The 23,248-nt window shown below is 40.1% G+C and overlaps 1 protein-coding gene across 1 annotated transcript in view; it reads right to left on the reverse strand.

The window, feature by feature from the left end:
* The window catches only part of TfIIA-L (transcription factor IIA L), a 96,445-nt gene that overhangs the window by 2,524 nt on the left and 70,673 nt on the right, over positions 1-23,248 (reverse strand). Inside the window, exons 4-5 of the mRNA XM_067156899.2 lie at positions 17,210-17,475; positions 8,670-8,759 (exon numbers count right to left, since the gene is read on the reverse strand). Of these exons, the coding sequence (XP_067013000.2) occupies positions 8,670-8,759; positions 17,210-17,475 (356 nt within the window). The remainder of the gene's footprint in view (positions 1-8,669; positions 8,760-17,209; positions 17,476-23,248) is intronic.

Raw genomic sequence — 23,248 nt, forward strand, 5'->3', positions numbered from 1 at the left:
ATCAATCAATCAATCAATCAATCAATCAATCTGATTTTCAAGTATTCTTTCAAGTGATTAGGGAACAATTCAAGTTGAACAGAAAGAGGAGTTGTTGTTGGCAATTGTTGTTTTGAAGGGCCTAACATTTAGGTAATTAGACTCTGATTGTACAAGATGAAAATTATGGTAATTTAAAACTGATGCACCAAATAGGATGAATATGATCATGAATTTAAGATATCAGTGGATCTGAGTCAAAATGCCTTACATTTTGTAAAATTAGAATGTAATATAATTCAAGAAGGCACCGATTTAAAAATAACCTCACAAATATCATAAAATTGCATATAAAACCAAACTAGTATATAAAAACAGAACACTAAAGCATAATCTAACTTAAAAAGAGTTAGAACTACTAAAATTTAAATTCATTTACAGTAAGAGAAAAGTTAATGTTTAACTAGAATAGAATTTTCTGTTGAGAACGTTAAAGTAGATCACTCACAGATGACAAGGTCTACTGAGTACTCGTCATCTCATAGTATGCAGGATATGGTGTTCAGAAGTTTAAGACTACAGAAAAAATCGACCAGGTTCCTGCACACCGTAAGGAAATGTACTATGTTCAGACAGGCACCGCAAGTACACACTGGGGCGCGTTCTCTCTTCAGGTAAGTAGGAGATTGTCGCTATACAATGCCCGATCCAAAGATAGCACAATACCATTGTTCCTCCCAGAAAAAATCCGAAGGAAGACATTTTCATACCTTTGTATTTCCTTTAATCATTCTCAGTTTTTTGGAAGGAAGAACGCCACACTCCTCTTCCCAGCGAGACATTAGCAAATGTCTTATCTGAGAATGTACCTCACTAACAGGAAGCTTTAAGGTAATAGGGACAGTGTGAGTGCCTTACCAGCTAACTAACTCATTCCCCATTATATCCATGTGGCTTGGAAGCCATACAAATTAATTCTGGTGCTTACTTTCCACAATGAGGCACCAGAGAGCATATGCTGTGATACAGAAACAATTTGGAACAAGACAGAAAGTGTTGAATGTCATACAGCGTAAGAACAGCAAAATGCTACGCTGGAAGGAGTTCATTAATCTCATATTCACTGTTCCGTATTAACACCAATATCATATAACCTAGAAAGGAAGTAATTCTCGTTCCACCTTATTCAAAACTATTACAGTAAAATCTCATTAAGACACTGCTGCAGGGGACAAGGAAAGAGAACATGTTAGAACATGTTAAACGAGAAAACGTACTACTGAATGCAAAAATAAAATCTGTCCAAAAGGGAAATGTAAACATTCGGTATGTTCTTTTCGACAAGCGTGCAATTGATATCATGTATGTATGCGTACAGTGAAAGATCATAGGCTATCTACAGTTTCTAAAGATGAGATGAGAGTATTAAAATGCGTAAAAAAAATGAGAGAACAAATCATCATCATCATCATCATCATCATGAATTCCAGCGAGCGAGCCGGGAAGGACGTTTAAGAACGATGTGCCTCCATTTATTACAGTCTTGGTATGCTTCCTTTCTCTCTAGGGCATTCCTTGTTTTTCCTCTCTTCTCTAGACCTTCTCTTTTCTGGTCTAACCACCTTTCTCTAGGGCATTCAATTGGTCTTCGTCCCGGAACAATCTTTTCAAAATACTTCCGCGGTGTTAAGAGTCACCTGCACCTGATAACGTGTCCTAGCCACTGCAGCCTTGCAACACTCAGCCTTTCTTCCATGAGAGAACAAATATGAAAACATTTTCCAATGGAGCTTATTAAATAACAATGTATTAAAAGCTGTGTAAAACACCAGAAAAATATGAATACATTTGCACTGCGCCCAGAAAGTATCAATGTATCATTATAGATCGCGCTGTTGCGTGTTTCTGTGGAGATTGGTAGTGTGGCGAGTTGTGCTGTGTGTGTATGAAGAGGAAAGTATTGGAACAAATACAAAAACCTAGTAAATGCACAGGACTATCATGGGAGCACATCATATGACATTAGCCAGTAATGTTACGCTGTAGTCCACTGCAGCACACAACTTCACAATGACCAGCCCTGTTCGCACATGTTGTAACTCTCCCCGCAGCTGCAGCCTACACGTTGTCAGAGTGGGGCAAGCACATGATGCTTACACACTACATTAAAATACCAGTATAACAAAATTTTGGGGACCTCAGAATTTTTCTTATAGTGAAATTTTGTTATACTGAAATAAATCAATTTATAAGAACTCGTCCCTTGCTAAACCTGCTGAAGAATCTCAGTTATTTCAACATGAATTTACACATAAAAAACCTAATACTGTATTTATTAAGTGAGAGGAAAATTAGGATACATACACTGTACACTAGTGTTTATCTAGAGAAATGAATTTCATTTTATGCATCCACACTGAACTTGGATTAAACTAAATTACAAAATAAGCGAGTTAATTCCACCTTTTCAATACACTAATGTCCAAAAGTTAAGCATAAGTTACGAGTAAGTAGGACAACAGGAAATAGAGCGCAAATCGCACGACATATGCACCTACCAACCTTACCTGCTCGCTCTGTATAGGAAAAGTGTGTTCCTGCTTTGACTAGCAGGGCAACCGTAAGGTAAACACAGCCAGTGCCTGCGCCCCATATTCTCTCCGTCGTGTTTTACCTGTTATAGTGTGCGGAGTGTAGCCTCATGGTGAACGTGACAACATAATGACACGATGCCATTTGGACCCCGTTTTGCAGGGTATAATACTCGGCCATCTGGAAGCAGGCCAGACACAGACCAAAGTCGTCGTATCCTTGTTGAATGTGCCACAAAGTGTCATTTCCAGACTTTGGAGACGATTTCGAGACGCAGGAGATGTTAGTCGTAGGCCAGTACTAGGTCGACCAAGGGTAACCACCCCACAGCAGGACAGATATATGGCCTTACCCGCCCAACGAAATCGGAGTGCACCTGCAAGACAATTGATGGCAGAGCTTGCAGCCGTCTCGGGGGTTGCCGTTTCCCGGCAAACTGTGTACCGGAGGTTCAGAGCTGTTTGCCCGACGTCCATCGGTGTGCATCCCGCTCACTCCAGCACAGAGTGTGCTGTGGAGCCATCAACACTGAAACTGCACCATGAATGAATGAAGGCATGTGCTCTTTACAGATGAATCCCGCCGCACATTAATCTGGAGAGAACCGGGTAGCCGATACAACCACAGAACATCGTGGAACGGGACCAGTATGGTGGTCGTGGCGTCATGGTGTGTAGCGGCATCATGATGAATGGTCGTACAGACCTGCATCTCTTCATGGGTGGTCTGAGGAACACTTAACGCTCGGAGATACAGGGATGAGGTACTGAGACCACATGTTCCTACTCTTCAGGAGTGCAGTTGGTTCAGACTTCCTCTTAATGGACGATAATGCCTGACCGCACCGTGCTGCTCTGGTGGATGAATTTCTGGCTGGGGAAGACATTCATCGCATGGACTGGTCACTGAGGTCTGCGGATCTGAATCCTATAGAACATGCCTGGGATGCAGTGGGGAGGTGAATTGCATCCTGTCAGCCTCCACCAAGGACTCTCCAAGACTTACACATTGCCTTTTCTTGCCACAAGAACTCTTGGACCATTTGACAGAGAGCATGCCACGTCCCTGCGAAGCATGTGTGGCCGTTAGGGGTAACCGTACACCCTATTAACAGCATATTTTGTTGTGGAGGACATTGCCAAGTTTTGTTAGTTGTTGTCAAAGGTGTACCATAGCTGTCAGAACCTTTCTGACACTGTTTTTTTTTTTTTTTTTTTTTTTTTTTGGGGGCAAGTTGTGTGACACATGGTGTGTGAGTCAGCGACCGTTTGTTCAGCAATCCGTTTGACATTCCTATCAGGCAGTATGGCCTTGTTTAGTGATTATGCTTAATCTTTGGACACTAGTGCATATACATGAAGTAATGATATAAAGTACAGGTACTTGCAACAAGTTTTAAGCATCTGAAATTTTACCCTGTACCGGTACATTATGTCCTAGATTTTATATTTTGAAAAAATCTGACTTTCTTCTGAACACTCCCAGACAAAAACAAATATTCAAGTCAGTCAACAACCACTGCACTTGAATTTAACACAGATTCTGGCACATTACTTCATGACAGAAGAAAATCCTGAAGACTACATGCCATGTCTGTTGTCTGCACAAGAGTCAAACTCTATTGAACACTTTGACGCACATCTTCCTCTTCCCCTCATCATCACACGGATTTCTATCACTTATATCTACTGTTAGAAATCGGTATGTTGGAATACAGGTCTTTTATGTTACTTATATGTTATTTTGCGTTACTTTCCTCTAATTCAAACTCCTTGGTTCTGTTGCAAAATTCAATGATGTTGAGTAGGCCCATTGCTGTCGAACTTAAAATGTTTCTTTAAAAAAATCTGTATAAACTTTGCGATCATATTGCTCGGACTATTTCTAAAATTTACTATTGAACTTACGGATGTTTATTTTATGAATTATGAATAGGGTAGTTTTAGTATTCTTTTACGGCATTTATTATATACAGGAAAACCTCGTTAAGATGTTTCTACAGAGGACAACATAAAATAACGTGTTAAGCAAGAAAACGTATTACTGAATATACGAATACCAAAAACTATCCAATCCAATAGGGATATACAAACACTAAATACTTTTCTGACATTAGGACATTTTACGTTGTGTATCCATGTGTACAAAGTAAACTATATCTACCATATTATTAAAAGGTGTGAAAAACAGTAGAGAACAATTATGAAAACCTTTTCTGCTGGGTCTCATAAAATAACAAGTGCAATGAAAGTTGTAAAAACACCAAACAACAAATATGAAAACATGTGCACAGGGGCCAATAAAAAAAATTAAAAATATTGCTGCAGAACACACCCTTTCTAAAACAAATGTTGGCAGTAGAAGCCTTTTATTTCAGAGCAGGGGGTTATTAAACATTATTGTCTGATCACACCCTTTGAGAATGATTTGAGGTTACACTCAACCATGTGCAACTGGCAGGAATGACTTTGGCCGCCATTTTGAATCAAACAAAACTTCGACCAACTTAGTGATCGAATCAAAACTCGAAGGAGCGAGTTCAACATTTGCGACCTCTGCATGCTTCAAGATGCGGACAGCCAGTACACTTTCTAACAGATTTTAATTTTATCTTCATTAGTACGGAATTTTACGACTTAGAAGGGCTGATATCATACCTCTTCGCTATTTCTCCTTCTCTCCTCCTTTCTCCACTTCCCAAAGTATTTCACATTTTTCTTTTAAAGAAAACTGTATTTGCTTCTTTTGATCCATATTGGCAAGAGAGTTAACTGGCACAGTAATACACGTTGCTTCACGAACGAAAGATAAAGAATGAACATGTCACGAGACGTGCATAAACAAAATGCAGTCCTGAGTGTAGAGATGTGAAACCGTAACGATGATTGGTTGATTGTAAATGTAGCGTTCCTACCCAGCCAATAGCGTTACTTCTTATGTACTGGTTACTTTGAAATCAATATCCAGCTCGACTAATCGCGTACATGTATGGAAAATGGCTACCTGAACCGTACTCTGTAAACGCGAATACTGTAATTCAATCTGCGCACCCCAATATTTGAAGATATTTTTATTAATAAAAAATTAGCTTTAATTTGCGTTTCATGTATAAGAAATTAATCCTACATAATGACGTTCAGTACTGGTGCACCAAAACTGAATTACATAAATTACATTGGTTAAAAACTTCAATACTTTAAATTCAGTTTTACTGCAGAAACCATGACACTTTCTCGTGAGATCTTTTTTCAGGCCAGTAACTTCAAGCAAAGTTCGTTGAAAAATAGGCTACTAAATAACGCCAAGCCAAATAAGAATTGATCACAAGTAGTTCTATTAGTTCTCTAATCTAATTAAATAAAACACAACAGTCAATGACAACAAATTTCTGCAAGCAGAAGAAAATATTATGTTGTTTGCCTGCATCCGAAATAGGCTAAAATCTGAAGAGGAAGAAGAAGACTTTTTTAATTTACAATTTCTCTTACGTCACACCAACACAAACAGGTCTTATGGTGACCATGTGATGGGAAAAGCCTACGAGTGGGAAGGAAGCAGCCGTGACCTTAATTAAGGTACAGCTCCAGCATTTGCCTGGTGTGAAAATGGGAAACCATGGAAAACCATCTTCAGGGCTGCCGACAGAGGGTTTTGAACCCACTATCTCCTGGATGCAAGCTCACAGCCGCGTGCTCCTAACCGCACGGCCAACTCACCTGATAGAAGAAACACATCCTACAGAAAAGCACAAAATCACTTCTATTTTTTAAATCAGCGCTTGTTATTTGGTTAGCCATATATGTAGTAAGTTTTTATACAGTAAGTCTTGAACCGCATAAATTATCATTAGGCCTCCTCGAATTTAAAGATTATGTTGTGCTCGAAAATGAAAGTATCCATTTTCAAAAGTTCTCAAATACATTATATTTGATTCTGCCCATCAATAATCACAAGTCACAAATTTAACTGAAACATCATCACTAAAACTTGAGACATTAAAACAGACAATGGTCAAATTTGTCGAATATCTCCATTTATTCGTGACCTTGTGCTCAACTATAAAGAGCGTTAAGACACTCACTGTACAAGCCAGTAGACTAAAGGTGGGAAATTATAAACACTTTTTCAAATGGTAGGCTGTGCATATAAAATGACTGCAGTTTTCATAAGGACATATTAACGTAAAAATTCCCATCTTATATTCGAGCCAGTACAGTAATATCTCAAAACCTCCCATGGATTTATGTACAGTATGTAAGGTGCAGCATCTCTTCAGGTCACAAGAATACAATCGTATATAGCCAGAAGTTTGAGTGCATCATTGACAACTGTAGCAACTGTGAAAGGTTCACCTAAGGTAACACGTCAAAATGAGCAAAAGTGCAGAGAAACTACATTTTGTAAAGACTTTGTCCTACTTACTCAGAAGTGAGCCATTGCCAACTACAGCTGTAAGAATATCTCAGTCATGAGAAATTTTCCAAGCATATTGTAAACTCATGACTATTCCTGTCTGAAAACCCAGTAACTAGTGCCCTGAGAGAAGTGCCAAAAACCTACTCTGCGGTAACCATCAAAAATAAACATCCAACCCTAAACAAAAAATACATTTTTTTTACAAGTACGTATATTTGACGAAACTCATTTCGTCTTCAAGGAGAACTGTTGGAATGCACTCTGTCTCCTTCCAACCATTGTGGCCACTCTGCTTTATGACTTCTGCAGTTTCCACGAACAATAGTAGACGAATGTGATGCAAAGATAATCCTTTAAGCATGTTCATCACCGATCGCTTTTCCCGTACTTGCTCTAATCACTGCAACGAGGGGACATTAACGTGAGGATCCGTGACATTGAAGTCCTTTTGTTCTTGTTATTTGGTAACCGGTGTATAGAGTACGTTTTTGTAAGTCTTGTACGGCAAAAATTACCATTAGGCCAACTCGACTTTTAAAGCTTATGTCATGTTGTGCTCGAGTACAAGTATCTATTCTCAAAAGTCCTCAAACTGCCTAAATGCATTATATCCAATTCTACACATCTTGAAAAACACTTCATCAAGGATTTAGCATTAATGGGGTCGAAATTTATGGATGGATGATGTGTTACATATAAAATTAAAAGTTTAGTTTAACAGTTCCACCTTTTCAATACAAAATTTATGTAATGCGGGGTACATTACAAATGAATCATTTATTTGGAACTAGTTTCAACCTAAAGTCAAGGTCATCATCAGCCAACTAAACGAACTGCACAACATATTGAACAGTCCGTAAACAATGTACATATTTCGCACATAAATTGTGGTTTGACGCTATAGAGTTGAAGATGAAAGTCACAATGGAGATAAAAGTTAAGGCAGCTAAGTGCCTTACTTTAATACAATTTATGCATCATTCAAAACTTTCATCTCCATTGTGACCGTTTCATCTTCAACTTTACAGCATCAAACCACAATGTTTCTGTGATATATGTACATTGTTTATGGACTATTCAATATGCTGTGCAATTTGTGTTGTTGGCTGATAATGACCTTGACCTTAGGTCGAAACTAGTTCCGAATAAATGTTTCATCAATGTAAGCCACATTACAAAAATTTTGTATTGAAAAGGTGGAACTGTTGACCTAAACTTTTAATTTTATATGTAATCACAGTTCAATACGGACCATTCTACATGTTCTATATCTCTTAATGTATGATATGTGAAAATGTTTCTTTTGAGGAGCGGATAATGGCAGGGTTTTTAATACACGATTCGATTAGAATATTCGCAGGACCACGTAATTTGAACAAATAATCCATGAGAACATTGTTTCCGGGAACAGATAATCGAGGTTCGACTATTTCTTGTGCTACATTAATAACTATAATTGATATTTCTTGGTTGTAAATCAGTAGTCAAAAAATTTTCCCTCAAACCTCCCATATTTTTTCCCTTGCCATATCTTTATGCAAAACATTAATGAGAAGAGAGGGAAATTATTTAAATAATTACAATAACCTAAACAACATAGAACAGTCAAATTTAGGCCCAAGTTAATCATCTTTAGAATTTAAGTTGCAGGTATTAGAGATACTAGAGGGGTTCTGTCTTACCTTATCATACTGACACACAACAACATTGTCAGTGTCAAACAGATCCGATGGGTCCTCATCACTAACATCATCACCTGAGTTAAGTGGTTCCTACAACAAGAAAAAATAACATATGAAATTGGGTAAAACAGAGTGCTTACCTAGGCAAGAATTCAAAACACCACACCTAGAAAATTAACATCACTTTGTATATGTTGCCATTCTTCGTACTAGCTTCTTGACCTCGGATATTTCATTAATGAATGTATGACGCCACGGCCTTAATTAAGGTACAGCCCAAGTTTTTTACAGTTCCATGATACATGTACTGCAGTCAAAACTTAACTTTCAAGGTTATATATACCGTAAGTGCTAAGATAAAGCTACTGGCTGTTTAGAGAGGAACTTGACTGACAACTGAAACGCTGTATCAAAAACATTTACACAGTAGCAAAAAAGTGAACCACTTCTATTAATTAGGAAACTTGAAAATATCAGCTTATTACATGGAAATAAACCCCATGGCACTACAACTATTGAAGAGCCTTGGCCTACGAAGCGACCGCTGCTCAGCCCGAAGGCCTGCAGATTACGAGGTGTCGTGTGGTCAGCACAACGAATCCTCTCGGCCGATATTCTTGGCTTTTAGACCGGGGTCGCTATCTCACCGTCAGATAGCTCCTCAATTCTAATCACGTGGGCTGAGTGGGCCTCGAACCAGCCCTCAGGTCCAGGTAAAAATCCCTGGCCGGGAATCAAACCCGACGCCTCCGGGTAAGAGGCAGGCACGCTACCCCTACACCGCGGGGCCGGCTATTACATGGAAATACTGTAAATAAAAATAAATAAATAAATATATATTGGCATGGATGGCAAAGATATCAAAATTATTACCATCCTGTATTGGAATCAGACCACATCAGTTAAGGTTGACAGCACAAAACACCTGCGTTTTTGAAATTAAACAAGGAGTGAGGCAAGGCTGTGTTCTATCTCCACTCCTCTTCAATATTTACTCTGAAAGGGTATTTTCTGAAGCACTAGAAAGAAAACTGGATGTCATCATTGTTAATGTGATCACAATAAATAATCTGCTATATGTAGATGATACTGTTCTGCTTGCAACAAGTGCTGAAGATCTGCAGACATTACTAAACCAACAGATAACACTGCCAAAAGACTCTGATCCTTTGAGATATGGTGCTATCGACGCCTGCTCAGAATATCATGGGTTGACAAAACTTATTACAAAATTAGATTGATATTCTCCTAGTCAATATTATAATATTTTACGTCCAATTAAGACTAAACTTTACATAGATATAGACATTTTTTGACCCGACATTGGGTCATCCTCAGTAAGACATACAGGTATATAATAAATTAAAAAGCATACGACACACAAAATGAAATGTTAGTTAAAAAGTTTTTCTCAAAAAGCATGAAAATTAAAAACTGTGAGATGGTGATTGTTAAAAGTGTCTTGAGCTGGAGGTCTTTTTGTTTCAATATTTTTGTTGCCCCTTGGTGTAGTTCAACTAGTATCTGTAAACTGTTGGCTTAGTTGTTATGTTCAGACATGGGCTATATACATAAATGTTATTGAAGTTGAACCATCTGATTTTTAGTCTGTGAAATGGAAAATGCAAATCAAATTACGAATTGAAAAATGGTGACCAACAGGAAAACATCTAAGGTAAGTTATGAAGAACGAAAATTAACTTACATTACGTGGCCTGCTTGTATTACTAATGTTCTCCAACTATGGAGTCAGCTCTCGACTGCGGAAGCAAGTCAGTCGAGACGCAAGACGTGTTGCTAAGAGGAGGTGGAGTGGCAAAATGAGGTTGGGGCTTCGGGGTGAGTATGGGTGACTGAAACTGAGTGTAATAACAGTGAATTCTTCTGTTCCTGTTTCTTACTACAAATAATTGGAATGAAAGTTTCCCATATTACGTTCCTTTTTTCACTTATCTCATTGAAGTTGAAGGCTCGGTTCTTATACTGATCCGTACTAATCTAAAAATTCTCTAAAGTGTTGAGTAGTGGACCTCTTTGCTCACATTGTAAAATGTTTAGATCTTTATCTATTGTGGTATAATTGTGGTCTTTGTGATGGTTACTCATGGCAGAGAAATGATTATATTTTAAAGCATTGCAGTATTATGTATATCTTATGAGAAAGCTCCTACCAGTTTGTCCGACATAACTTGACCCACATCCCTGGCATTCCAGTTTATATATCCCAGAATTTGTGTATTTATTGCTAATATTTACTGTGTGAGAGTTAAATACTATTCTTTCATTAGTGCTGCTGGTTTTGAAAGCAATTTTTAGGATCTGTGTTTTTAGGATGTTAGTGATTATATGTATATTATTATTACTAAATGTGAATGTGGCATATTTTTCTTTAGTTTCTGATGGGGATATTAGCCTATATATTGACTGTTGTATACAAGGAACTTGATATACAAGGCACAACATAAAAGTTTATCACTTGGAACTTTTCATACAGTATGTACACAAAAGAACGAAACTTGTCTTGAAGTTTAATGTGCTGCACACGTTCAATGCTAACATAAATTAGCAGACTGAGGGTCTTAAAATTATATAAATTTATACACTTCAATATTTCTATGTACAATGAGTTCTATCTTGATAAGATAGTCTGCTCTGATGAATGAATGTCCATGACAGTGGAAGACTATCCGTAGTTGGCAGAATGACAAGCGAAACTTGTAGAAAGTCAGTAATGGCAGAATGCTAGTTACAAGTTGTAGAACTTGCAAGGAACTTAAGTTCATGAATAGCAGAATGCTTGGATTGAAGTCTGAGAACTTTTAGGGAACTTGTATTAAAGTTCATGTGTAGCAGAATGCTAGGACAGGATGCACAACGGCGATACGGGAGGCAGGATACATGAGGCAATGTCCTGAGGTGAAACCTCCCGGCCAGAATTAGTCCACCTGTTCAGAACACTTATTTAAGAGGGTACCTCCGTGTCTCACATACGGTGTAGTCTGGTCGTTGGACACTGTGGGAGTGCCTGGAGAGATAGAAACGTCGCTCAATATATAGCGCTGGCTGACGTCACAGACGATTACGTCAGCGCACTGCAGTCCGCCTCGTGGTCTCTCAAAACGTCGATGATGGGTGGGCTGTGGAACTTGTAGGCGGCGGAGGACACACACAACACTGACGACATCAAATAAAAGGATGTTGTAGTGTTCTGGTACCTTCATATGTTTTATTCTCTCGCAAAGTTCTACGCAGTTCTTTATCGTGGTATTCGCTTGATAGTGATAATGTGCACTAAGGAAATCTTGGAATAAACTGAGATACAGTGGAACCTCGACTCTCCGTTTTTGGACCACGAAAAAAAAAAAAAACATGGGAAAATGGAAAATCCGGGAACAAATGAACTATCAACAATTTGACTAAACATTTACAAAAATGAAATATGTATACTTATAATCTTACAAACACCCCTAAAGCAAATCAAACTACAACCCCAATGGGCCTTCCGCCAACCAAGAAACCGCTGCTCGGTCCGAAGGCCTGCAAATTACAAGGTGACGCATGGTCAGTGTGACAAATCCTCTCTGCCGTTATTCCTGGCTCTCTAGACCGGGGTCGCCATCCCACCATTTAATAGCCCCTCAATTACGGTAACGGTAATCGTACAATGAGTGAACCTAGAACCAGCCCTCATACCCACGTTAAAATGCCTGACCGTGAATACGGAATGATTCTAATATCTTGAAATAGATACAGTTTCTTGAAAAACGCGTGATCAAGGATTTAGCGTTGATGGGACTGAAATTTCTGGACGGTTGACCCGGGAAATTGTTTCTTTGAGGAACGGATAATGCGGGATATTTACAAAGTTATTTAATTAAGATGCTCATGGACGACATAATTTGAACGAATATTACAGAAAAACGTAGTTTCCGGGAACGTATAATCGAGGTTCTACTGTAATTTGTATGTCAGGCTGCCCCTAAAATTGATAACTGGTCATATAGGGATTAGTATGACTATAGGAGGAACAACATGGTTCTGCTTTACCAGTGATTAGTACCATTATGAGGGGGCCAGTGACCTGGATTTTGGAACCCTTTAGATAATGAGTATCATCCCAGTATTGAAGGCATTGTGAATTGGATCCACTGATCGTTTGTTTCACGATCATTTTTTCATCATCCGTTTTAGATTCTAGTTAGTGGATACACATCGACGTTTTAATTTTAGTTTCGTTCACCTTGTACCACTACTCTCACGCAACACAGACCCACGGTTTTACTCACACAGTGGTACTAAACACGGGTCCCAGCCAAACCCGTGGGGTTCCTCACTTAGAAGCACTGATCACAGGCAACACAGACCTATGATGTTTCGCATAAAGCGGTACTACTCATACGTAATGCAGACCCATTCTGAACACAGTGGAACCGACCGGTGGAATACACACGATGACCATCATCACAAACTATGCCCAAAACTGTAGCATTTCTCGCATAAAGGTACTGCTCCTGTGTAACGTAGACCCAGGGTTTTGCTCAGAGGTGGTACTAGTTGCAATACGTCGACCCATGGTGTTCCACATGTAATGATACTAATTAAAGTATTCTCATGGCTCTACATTCATCATCCCTTGGTCATTCCTTTTAGTCACCTCTTACGACAGGCAGGAGATACTGTGGGTATACTCTTCGTCTGCGTCTCCCACCCACAGGGGGTCTGTAAGAAAGAAGTCATCACCCAGACGAAAATGTCTTTACACAGGTCTGCTTTTAGACTGACTTGCTGTATGGGAGAAAAAGCTGGGTGAATTCAGGATACCTTATTCATAAATTAGAAGTACAGTCCTTTCAATTTCCTTGTTAATGACCAGAGACTCTAACGTTAACCAGAACCTCCCCAACAGTATCCAGATTTATGACTCTCTACAATCGCCTCTGCATTGACCAATAGCATGCTTGCTTTGCAGGGACAGTCCACATGGAGTACTTCAATTGTGTGCCGGTCCTGGAGCCGGCTCGTTTGTCACGTCTCAAATGCAGCATAGCTGCACGCAGTTCTATCCAGTCTTGCTGATCACTCTCAGTGGCTACCGTATTTGCTTGCATATAACTCGCCACTGTGTATATCTCTCTCCTCATTCTTAACTTTTGAAATTGCAGGGAAAAACCCCCACACATAACTCGCATTAAATTCTGACGTCATAAAGACATGGTATATACACGAAATAAAGTTTGGGTATTGCATGGCCGTGCCTATATTAAATATCGGAACTGTACCAATTGCTGTTATGGTACTTCGTACGTTGGCCGTGCGCGTAGAGGCGCGCGGCTGTGAGCTTGCATCCGGGAGATAGTAGGTTCGAATCCGACTATCGGCAGCCCTGAAGATGGTTTTCCGTGGTTTCCCATTTTCACACCAGGCAAATGCTGTACCTTAATTAAGGCCACGGCCGATTCCTTCCAACTCCTAGGCCTTTCCTATCCCATCGTCGCCATAAGACCTATCTGTGTCGGTGCGACGTAAAGCCCCTAGAAAAAAAAAAAAAAAAAGGTACTTCGTACGTGACAGTACAACAAGAGGCTGCATTTCTTTCTACCTGTAGAACGGTTGAGGCTAGCTGTTGTAACAAAAATACCTAATTCGCAAACACCCACTTCAAGGCTGCATTCCTAGCCAGTCAGGCACACTCAGCCATCCCTCTCACTTTTTTGTCTTCGCCAATATGCTTATAGCTAACTGTCCGGCAGAGATGATCACGTGAACTGGGAGTGTTTCCCTGTCCAGGCAGTGAAGTGATCACGGTATTAGGTATCGTCCATCTGTTATATTCTCGACAAGTACCGGTATTCTGTCTTCACATTTCATTGTTGTTTCCCAGTTAAGTTTTCTTCTGTAGGTCGATCTTTAAGTTCTTCAGGCCGGGCTGAGTGGCTCAGACGGTTGAGGTGCTGGCTTTCTGACCCCAACTTGGCAGGTTCGATCCTGGATCAGTCCGGCGGTATCTGAAGGTGCACAAATACGCCAGCCTCGTGTTGGTAAATTTACTGGCACGTAAAAGACCTCCTGCGGGACTTAATTCCGGCACCTCGGCGTCTCCGAACACTGTAAAAGTAGTTAGTGGGACGTAAAGTAAATAACATTATTATTAATTTCCCTAGAAACATGGGTTTAAACATGGCTGGGTTTAAACTCAAAGAGATAAAGTACGTTAAGAAAATGGTCACAGAGCTGCCGGTCGAGAATTCGGTGTGACTGAGTTTAATGTTCACTACTGGCATAAACAGAAAACTGAGCTAGAAACCACCAACCGAACACGTAATGCATTCAGAGGGCCGAAAACTGGTAAGTTTCCTGAGCTGGAAGAAGAGTTGCTTCATTACGTTACGGAGTTGCGAAATGCTACATTTCAAAGCGCGGGAACTAGTGATTAAAGGAGGAATCAGCTGTTTGGATCTGAAAGTGACCCGAGGTTGTTCCGTAGATTCATGAGACAAAAGGGATTGTGTCTGCGAAGGCGAACATCTCTCTGCCAGAGAATGCCAGGCGATTTCAGCGACAAAATCAACAAGAAGGGAGAATCTAGCGTGCTTGTACATACAACTGGGTGTGAAAAACAACATTGCTGTCATGCTAGCAATAAGTGCAGACGGAAGAAAATTGCCACCGTACGTTATTTTCAAAAGAAAAACAGTGCCGAAAGCGAAGTTTCCCAAAGGCATTCATGTACGGGCTCAAGAGAAAGCATGGATGGATACAGCTCCTGTCCAGGACTGGGTCCATACGGTGTGGGGAGCACGGCCAGAGGAACTGCTTCGACGCCCAGCAATGCTAGTGCGGGACAGTTTCTGCGAACACTTGGTGGAAGACACAAAAAAAACGTCTTCAGGAAATGAAAACTGATCTCGTTGTAATTGCTGGTGGACTCTCACATTATCTACAGCGCTTAGATATTTCCGTCAACAAGCCCTTCAAGGACAACATACACAAATTGTATGCCGAATAGATGGCAGAAAGAGAGCATGAGCTGACACCAGCAAGCAATATAAAGAGGCCATCAGTTGAACTTGTGTGTGATTGGGTTATGCGGGCATGGGTTATGGTGTCGACAGACGTTACTGTGAAGAGTTTCTTGAAGACGGGCATCGCAAGTGCATTGGACGGAAGTCAGAATGATGCAGTTTGGGATGGTGATCAGACTGATGCACGTGAGAATAGCTCGGAGATTGAAGGCAGTGTCAGTGAATTGTGTAAATATGCCAGTTGCCTTGTTTCAACAGCCTAAGGCAAATATTACGTTTTTTCTGGAATACAATGTTTCACACACGAATCCCCACATATATCCTGGCACTCTGCGGACAAGGAAAGTAAACACAGCCAGCCTCCTGGCCTTCAAAAGTGTGCTGGTCGTTAATGAGGAAATTGCAAGAAGTATAACAGACATGAAAGTAGTATAGATGTTTGCTGATAAAAACAAGTGGAAACAATGGCAGGAGGTTACACAGACTGAGGAGATCAAGGTTAAGTTAGAAATTATCTTGATGGATGAAGCTGTGTGCATAAATGACTTCAGTGCTGGGGTCATGTGAGGTGAATGAAGGAGGATAGACTACCCATGGAGGGTACGAGATAAAGGCAACAATTGTCAGACTCTGCTTTTGTAATGATTTTAAGGTAAGACATGTGGAACTAGAGCAGGCCACACTAATTATAACAGAGCACTGTGGAGGCGCTTAGTTAATTCACACAGACTTGCAGAATAAACACTGAAAGTAACAGTCTGTAATAAAGATATATGTATGCATGTATGAATGACGGAGATAATGGAACACAGTTACATACAGTAAGCATTACAAGTGTTCTTCCTAACACCTTCTTAATGGGCAACATAACCTGGATATGTGCAAGTCATATAATATTAGTACATATTAGTCATTGGGTCCTCCAAATGAAAATGTAAATACTTTAAATCATCATTATTGTCAGCATAATTGCATAAATTACATCGAAATTTAAGGACTGTCACGTAGTGTCGTGAGCGTGGGGTGTCTGGATTAGCACTGAATCCCACGTGAGCACTCAATTCTGCGGAACGTCACAAACCTGTATGGCACCCCACAGGAACCGAATGGTATGCCCCAGAGTTACACGATTATGAACGAGCAGCATAATACTACAAGTTCAAATTACAGTATTATGTCTTTTTCGTGATAATACTAAAATAGTTCAATTTAGCAGTTTTCCTGCCTGATATTACTGTCAATGACCTGAGGGGAATAAATTGAAATTTTATCATATTCATTTTATACATAGTATTCCCTGCCCGGCTACTCATTCCTGCCGCCCAACTACTCATTCCTGCCACTCGGCTGACGAAAATTTCTGATGATGATGCTTGTTTTAAGGGGCCTAACATCGAAGGACAACGGCCCGAACAAAAATTTCTGGGGAGGACACTGCATTACTATCCCTTCCATACCATTCACATGCAGTCACTAGTAAATGAAAACTATACAAACTATTGACAAACCAATTCCTACCTCTTCTGCACCCTCATTATTTTCCTCTTCATTTTCATCTTCGTCTCTATCTTCATTCTCATCATCGTCATCAATGTCCTCATCATCGTCTTCGTCCTCATCCTCGTCGGAAGTATCTGCAGCACCATCTACTTGCCTGAGGGACGCGGCTTGTCCCTGAAGAGCAGCTGTTACGTGTTGTTGGAGGAGCGTGGAAGCAAGTTGTGGAGGTAATGCCATTGTGGCAGAAATTACTGGACCAGTCAAAACACTATGCAGTTGGTTGCCTGAAAAAATTAACATAAAGATCTTACACTACTTCAAATATAAGCCTATTTAAAATGGTCAAAATGTTGCTATTATTCAGTGCATTGCAAACACATTGTGTTAACACACATGATAAAGCCAACAAACAGGCTGGCATACCAATCTGTTTATAAATAAAAATGACACCAGATTGTTCAAGGCACACTATATTTACATTAAACTGTTTTAGATCATATGCAATGTTACCCAGCGGGCAGACTATTCAGCACATATATTTAAAATACATAGTTGGCTCTACTTAAAACATAACAAAGGAATTGTTAAGAGTCCATTCAAACATTATATTTTATTCAAATCTCTGGTAAATGAACCTTGGCCAAAGCTGAGGTTCTGACTAAATTCCTCCACTACACCATCAAATAAATCTGACATTAACTAGTCAAAGAAATCATTCACAAGTTTTAAATCTGAGGGAATTATGGAATACAGTGAAACATCATTAGTGCTTACCTCATTAACACGTTTTCCCGCTTAGCACATCATAAATTCGAAGTCTCGATTCTCATCATATTAAACCTATATTAAAAATACTGCACTTACTGCATCAGAATTTTCACTATTACTGCTTAGTATGATCATATTTTTCCTAGCCCTGAAAATGTTGTCATCCCTTGAGAAAGAAACGTGATTTCCAACTCGAGTAAGAGCCGTCGCCACAGTTGCGCGATTATGGGAAAAGGCCTTGAATTTCTGAACTTCACAGGATAACTTGCACCTTAAGGGGCAAACTGTTAGCTTCAGGAATGTTAATTTTTGCTTGTTGGTTAGCAGCGAAATTGCTGAATAACACAGTGAGCCTACAGCTTGTATTTTGAAATCCATTCAGAAGTTAGACATTTATTTTGCACTGAGTGCTACAGTGATGTGTAGTAAATAATGTTGCGTGATTCGGTAGCTTATATATCCTAGTTATGGATATGAAAAAAGTCGTGAAATTCCTTACTAATGAAGACAAAATTAAAATCTTAAAGCACACAGAGGTCGTAAATGTTAAACTCGCACCTTTGAGTTTCTCGACTCTATTACTCGAGTTGGTTGAAGTTTATTCAAAATGACGCTCACAGGGTGTAAAAAATGGGAAATCATGGAAAACCATCTTCAGGACTGCCAGTGGTGGGGCTTAAACACAGTCAGTCCCATAAGAACAACATAGTAATAATAATAATAATAATTCTGTGAAGAAAGTTTTCTCTCCTCCCCCTTCGTCTTATTTTATCTGTGTTCTTCATTTGTGTCCATGCTTGCAAGCTGTGTTTAATTGAGTTTTTATTTGTAAGAGTTTTTATTTATGTTATACTGTATAATGTATTCTTTGGATTGCCCTTTTCTTCCTTAAATAAAGTCTGGTCCTCATCTCCTTATGGCCTCAGGATAAAGGGAAGTTTCTTCCCATCCTGGGCTATTTTCCTCTTGGCTCCACGTACTGGTGAGAAACACCCCGCCCCTTTTGGTGCGCCAATCAGAGGCAGGTCACCTTGCGCGTGCCTTTCCTCGCTCCAGGCAGGCTAGCGCTCGGTTGATCTTGTCATTCGGGATTATTAGCTCGTTCGCTGTACACTCGCAGGCAGGTCCTGCCGCAGCCTCGAACCGAGTACTCACTAGACGTGGAGGTAAGACTTACAGATTTTTCCTGTTGTGTAGCTCGTTATGAGGAGTTTGAGGAAGCAGATCGCAATCTTTAAGCTATATATATGTTGAGTAGGTGTAAAGCTCCAGTTAATGTTTTAAAGGGGTTCTCGGCCCGTGTATACTTCACTCCTAAACATGGTATGGATGTTAGATTTATATTATGGTTTTACGACCTGTGTTTCGCTTAGCTATGTTGTCTCTTGAATATGGGACAGATCACTTTAAACTGTCGTTTGTAAATTTAAAGTTGCGTTAAGTCCTTTCTTTGAGAAGTTTAAAGGATCTGTGTAAATGAGTATAGTTACTGAGTATGTGAAAGCATCAGAATGTTTTAGTAAATAGGACGAATATAACGGTATTTACATTTCTAGTTGTAATGAGTTTACATTCGAGGCATATGATTTCGCATAACATTGCTAAGTCTAAGATTATTCTGGCGTGACCCAGAACTATCTGGTATTATCCCGCAAATCTGGGATACCAAGAGACCCTACAATTTGGTGTTTGTGTAAAGGCGATGCCTTGTGTTTTTAGGGCTAAACCCCGTTACTAGTGAATTGTACGTAAACTAGTAAATAGTGCTAAGCACATGTGTTTATAGTATTTTAGTAAATTGGGTTTTGAAATGGGATATGTCCCTGTGCTGCTTGAAAAACTGTATCGAAGTATTCAATGGATTCCATTTATGTAACAAACTGTGATCTGGCAAACTTAACGTGCCTTTATGCCCCATTCCCTCGGCCCACCGCTTCTTCCCATAAAAGCTACCGGGTTATTAATAATAATAATAATAATAATAATCTTCGGATAAATCCCTCGTCGTGAACGCCACGGCGCACGAGTCTCGTTCGGATTCTGGGGGTGACTCGACATCATGCAAAAGACGAGTCGGAGCGTCTCTGTGTACCCCGAAGAGTCAAAAACTCAGGCCAAAATCTAAAACCTTTCTAGCAACTTTCAACATAAATTCACTTACACAAACTGGCAAGCTGAAAACCCTCACCAAAGCTCTTCACGAAAATCAGATATCCATAATAGCCCTACAGGAAACAAGATACCCAGATGAAGAGATTTTTGAATCCGAAGGCTACCGATTTTTCAAGAGCAAAGCGCAAAGAGGAATCCTCAATGGAGCTGTGATGCTTGGAACTGTGTTTGCTGTTAGAACCAAGATCCTTAAATCGGTTGCAAATTTCGAACCTGTGAATGACAGATTGTCTATACTCACAATTAAATGCGCGAACAAAACCTTCGCTCTAGTTAACGCACATGCTCCTACAAACGATAAGAACAAGTCTGATCCAGACGAAGTTGATAATTTCTGGGACCTACTGGATGAAAAATTAAACAAAATCCCCAAACACCATGTCAAGCTTCTTTTGGGTGACTTCAATGCCCAACTAGGTCGTGAACAGAAGTACAAGAAAGTTATAGGAAATTACCCTGCTCACAAAAGAACCAATCCCAATGGCAAAAGACTGGTGTCCATTTGCGAAAATCACAACCTGCAGGTCATGTCGACCCACTTTCGTCATCTACCCAGAAAGCAAATGACTTGGCGTTCTCCCGTCCAAACTCTCGGAGAGTTCCAAATTGATCATGTTGCAATCTCCAGGAGAAACAGCCCTGAGATTATGAATGTCAAGGTAAAGAAAGGCATCAATGTGGCCTCAGATCACTATATGTCTCTTATCAAATTCAAACCAATTCCCGCAAACACAAGGAAGACAACCAAACAGATCACACGCTTCGACAATGATAAACTTCTGCAAAGGGTCGAGGAGTTCCAGGAGAAGGCTAGACCAAATGACTGTGACTTTAACAACGCCAAAAGTCTCCTTGTTAAGGCCGCCAAAGACGTTGCAGAAATCAAGAGAAGCAAAAAGCATGCCTGGTGGAATGGTACCTGCGAATCAGTCCTCCAAGAAAGACTCAATGCTTGGAAACAGTACTACTCTACGAAATCAGAAAATGATTGGGAAACCTACAAAAACCAACGTGCCCAAGCAGCTAGGGTGTTCAGAACTGAGAAACGTAAATACGAAAAATCTCTCACTGAAAAGATAGAACAAAACTTTAGGAAGAATGAAAGCAGAGAGTACTACAGAGCCTTCGAACGCAAACTCACTGGCTATAAACCACTATCTCTATGCTTTGAGCGAAAGGACGGCACACTGGCGACGTCAGATGAAGAAAATTGTAGCATTCTGGCAGACTACTTCAAGAATTTACTTAATTGCTCTAAACCGCAAAGCCCCATTGAGACCAAGGAACCCTTACTCAGGTACCCAGATTCCAGACCACCCGACAGAGATGAAATCAAGCGCCACATTGCCCGTCTCAAAAATAACAAAGCGCCGGGGGAAGACTCAGTAGTAGCAGAACTATGGAAATATGCCCCAGAGGAATCACTTGATATCTTGCAAAAGCAAATAGAAGAAATTTGGAACAAGGAGACCCTACCCGAAGATTGGAAAATAGCTTTGATCCATCCATTACACAAAAAAGGCAGCATGAAGAACATCAACAACTACAGAGGAATATCTTTGCTACCCGTGACTTACAAAATTCTATCACTTGCCATCCTGGAGCGTTTGGAAGCACAAGTCGAACATCAAATAGGTGAATACCAAGGAGGGTTCAGAAAAGGTCGCTCAACAGCCGAGCAGATCCAAAATCTCAAAACGATCATCAGATATTGTACACTAAGGTCCAAACAGTATGTGTCTGTCTTTGTGGACTTTAAGAAAGCGTACGACTCCATTGACCAGGAAGTCCTGCTAAACATCTTGAATGAATTCGGAGTTGATTTGAAACTGCTGGCATTAATTAGAGCCACCCTGACCGATACAAAATCCAAGGTGAAGTTCCACGGATGTCTCTCGCATTCCTTTGACATCAAAACAGGAGTCCAACAAGGTGATGGGTTATCCCCAATACTCTTCAACTGTTCTTGAAAAGATCATCAGAACCTGGCGGATGAGATTACAGGAAACCAACTACTGTCCATTGAGAATAGGAACCAAATCCAAGGGGATCGCAACAGACTGCTTAGCATTTGCCGATGATATTGCTGTTCTCTCAAACGACATAGAAACCGCTAGAGCTCAAGTTGAAATTTTAAAGGAAATGGCCGAACAAACTGGTTTGCAGATATCGTTTGAGAAAACAGAAGTAATGACTAACATCAAAGAGGCTCCACCAAAACTCCATACAAAATACGGGGACATCACCCGAGTAGACAAATTCAAATACCTGGGTGAGACCATGAAAAATGGACTGGACAAAGAAGCACTTCAGGAGCGAGTACGCAAACTGGAAATAGCCTACCAAACATCCCGCACAATCTACAACAAAAAATGCCTTTCCCAAAACACCAAGATACGTCACTATGAAACCGTTCTGAAGCCAGTAGTTCTATGTGGAGCCGAAACCCTGTCTCTAAATGCCAACAAAGGACTCCTTGAAGAACTGGAGAAAAAAGAACGCAAAATTGTGAGAGGAATCTTGGGATCAAAGTACAGAAATGGAATCCATCAAAAGAGATCCAACGAGGAAGTCTACAGTAAAATAGAGAAAATTACCGACACAATCAGAAAAAGACGGGCACGATTTTACAGTCATCTGAAAAGAATGGACGAAAGAAAGTTAACTAAAGAAATCTTTCACTTTTTTGATTCAAACCCCAAAACTACAATTCCCTGGTTTAGAAATACCAAAGAAGATCTGCAAATGCTACATATCTCAGCTGAAGATGCCCTTAACAGAGATCTCTTCCGCAAGAAAATATTGACGAACGGGCTAAACCGAGACGAGCAACCGAAGAGAAGACACGGAGCCCCTTGGACAGAGGAGCGTAAGCAGGCCCACTCACAAAGAATGAGGGAAATTTGGGCTCTCAAGAAGGCCAAGTTCAGTGTCAAATGCAACAAGACTTAACGTGGTCCTTGATGGCCCCAGCGAATTATTTATATATATAAAATAATAAGTGACCGAACAAATGTGAACAATTACAGGGGAATTTTCCTGGTGCAAGTCACAAACAAAATCCTCTCGACAGCCCTCCTCCACAGAACACAGGAACAACTAGAACCACTCATATGC

This window comes from Anabrus simplex, chromosome 13 (genome assembly GCF_040414725.1).
Source record: "Anabrus simplex isolate iqAnaSimp1 chromosome 13, ASM4041472v1, whole genome shotgun sequence".
Taxonomy (NCBI): domain Eukaryota; kingdom Metazoa; phylum Arthropoda; class Insecta; order Orthoptera; family Tettigoniidae; genus Anabrus; species Anabrus simplex.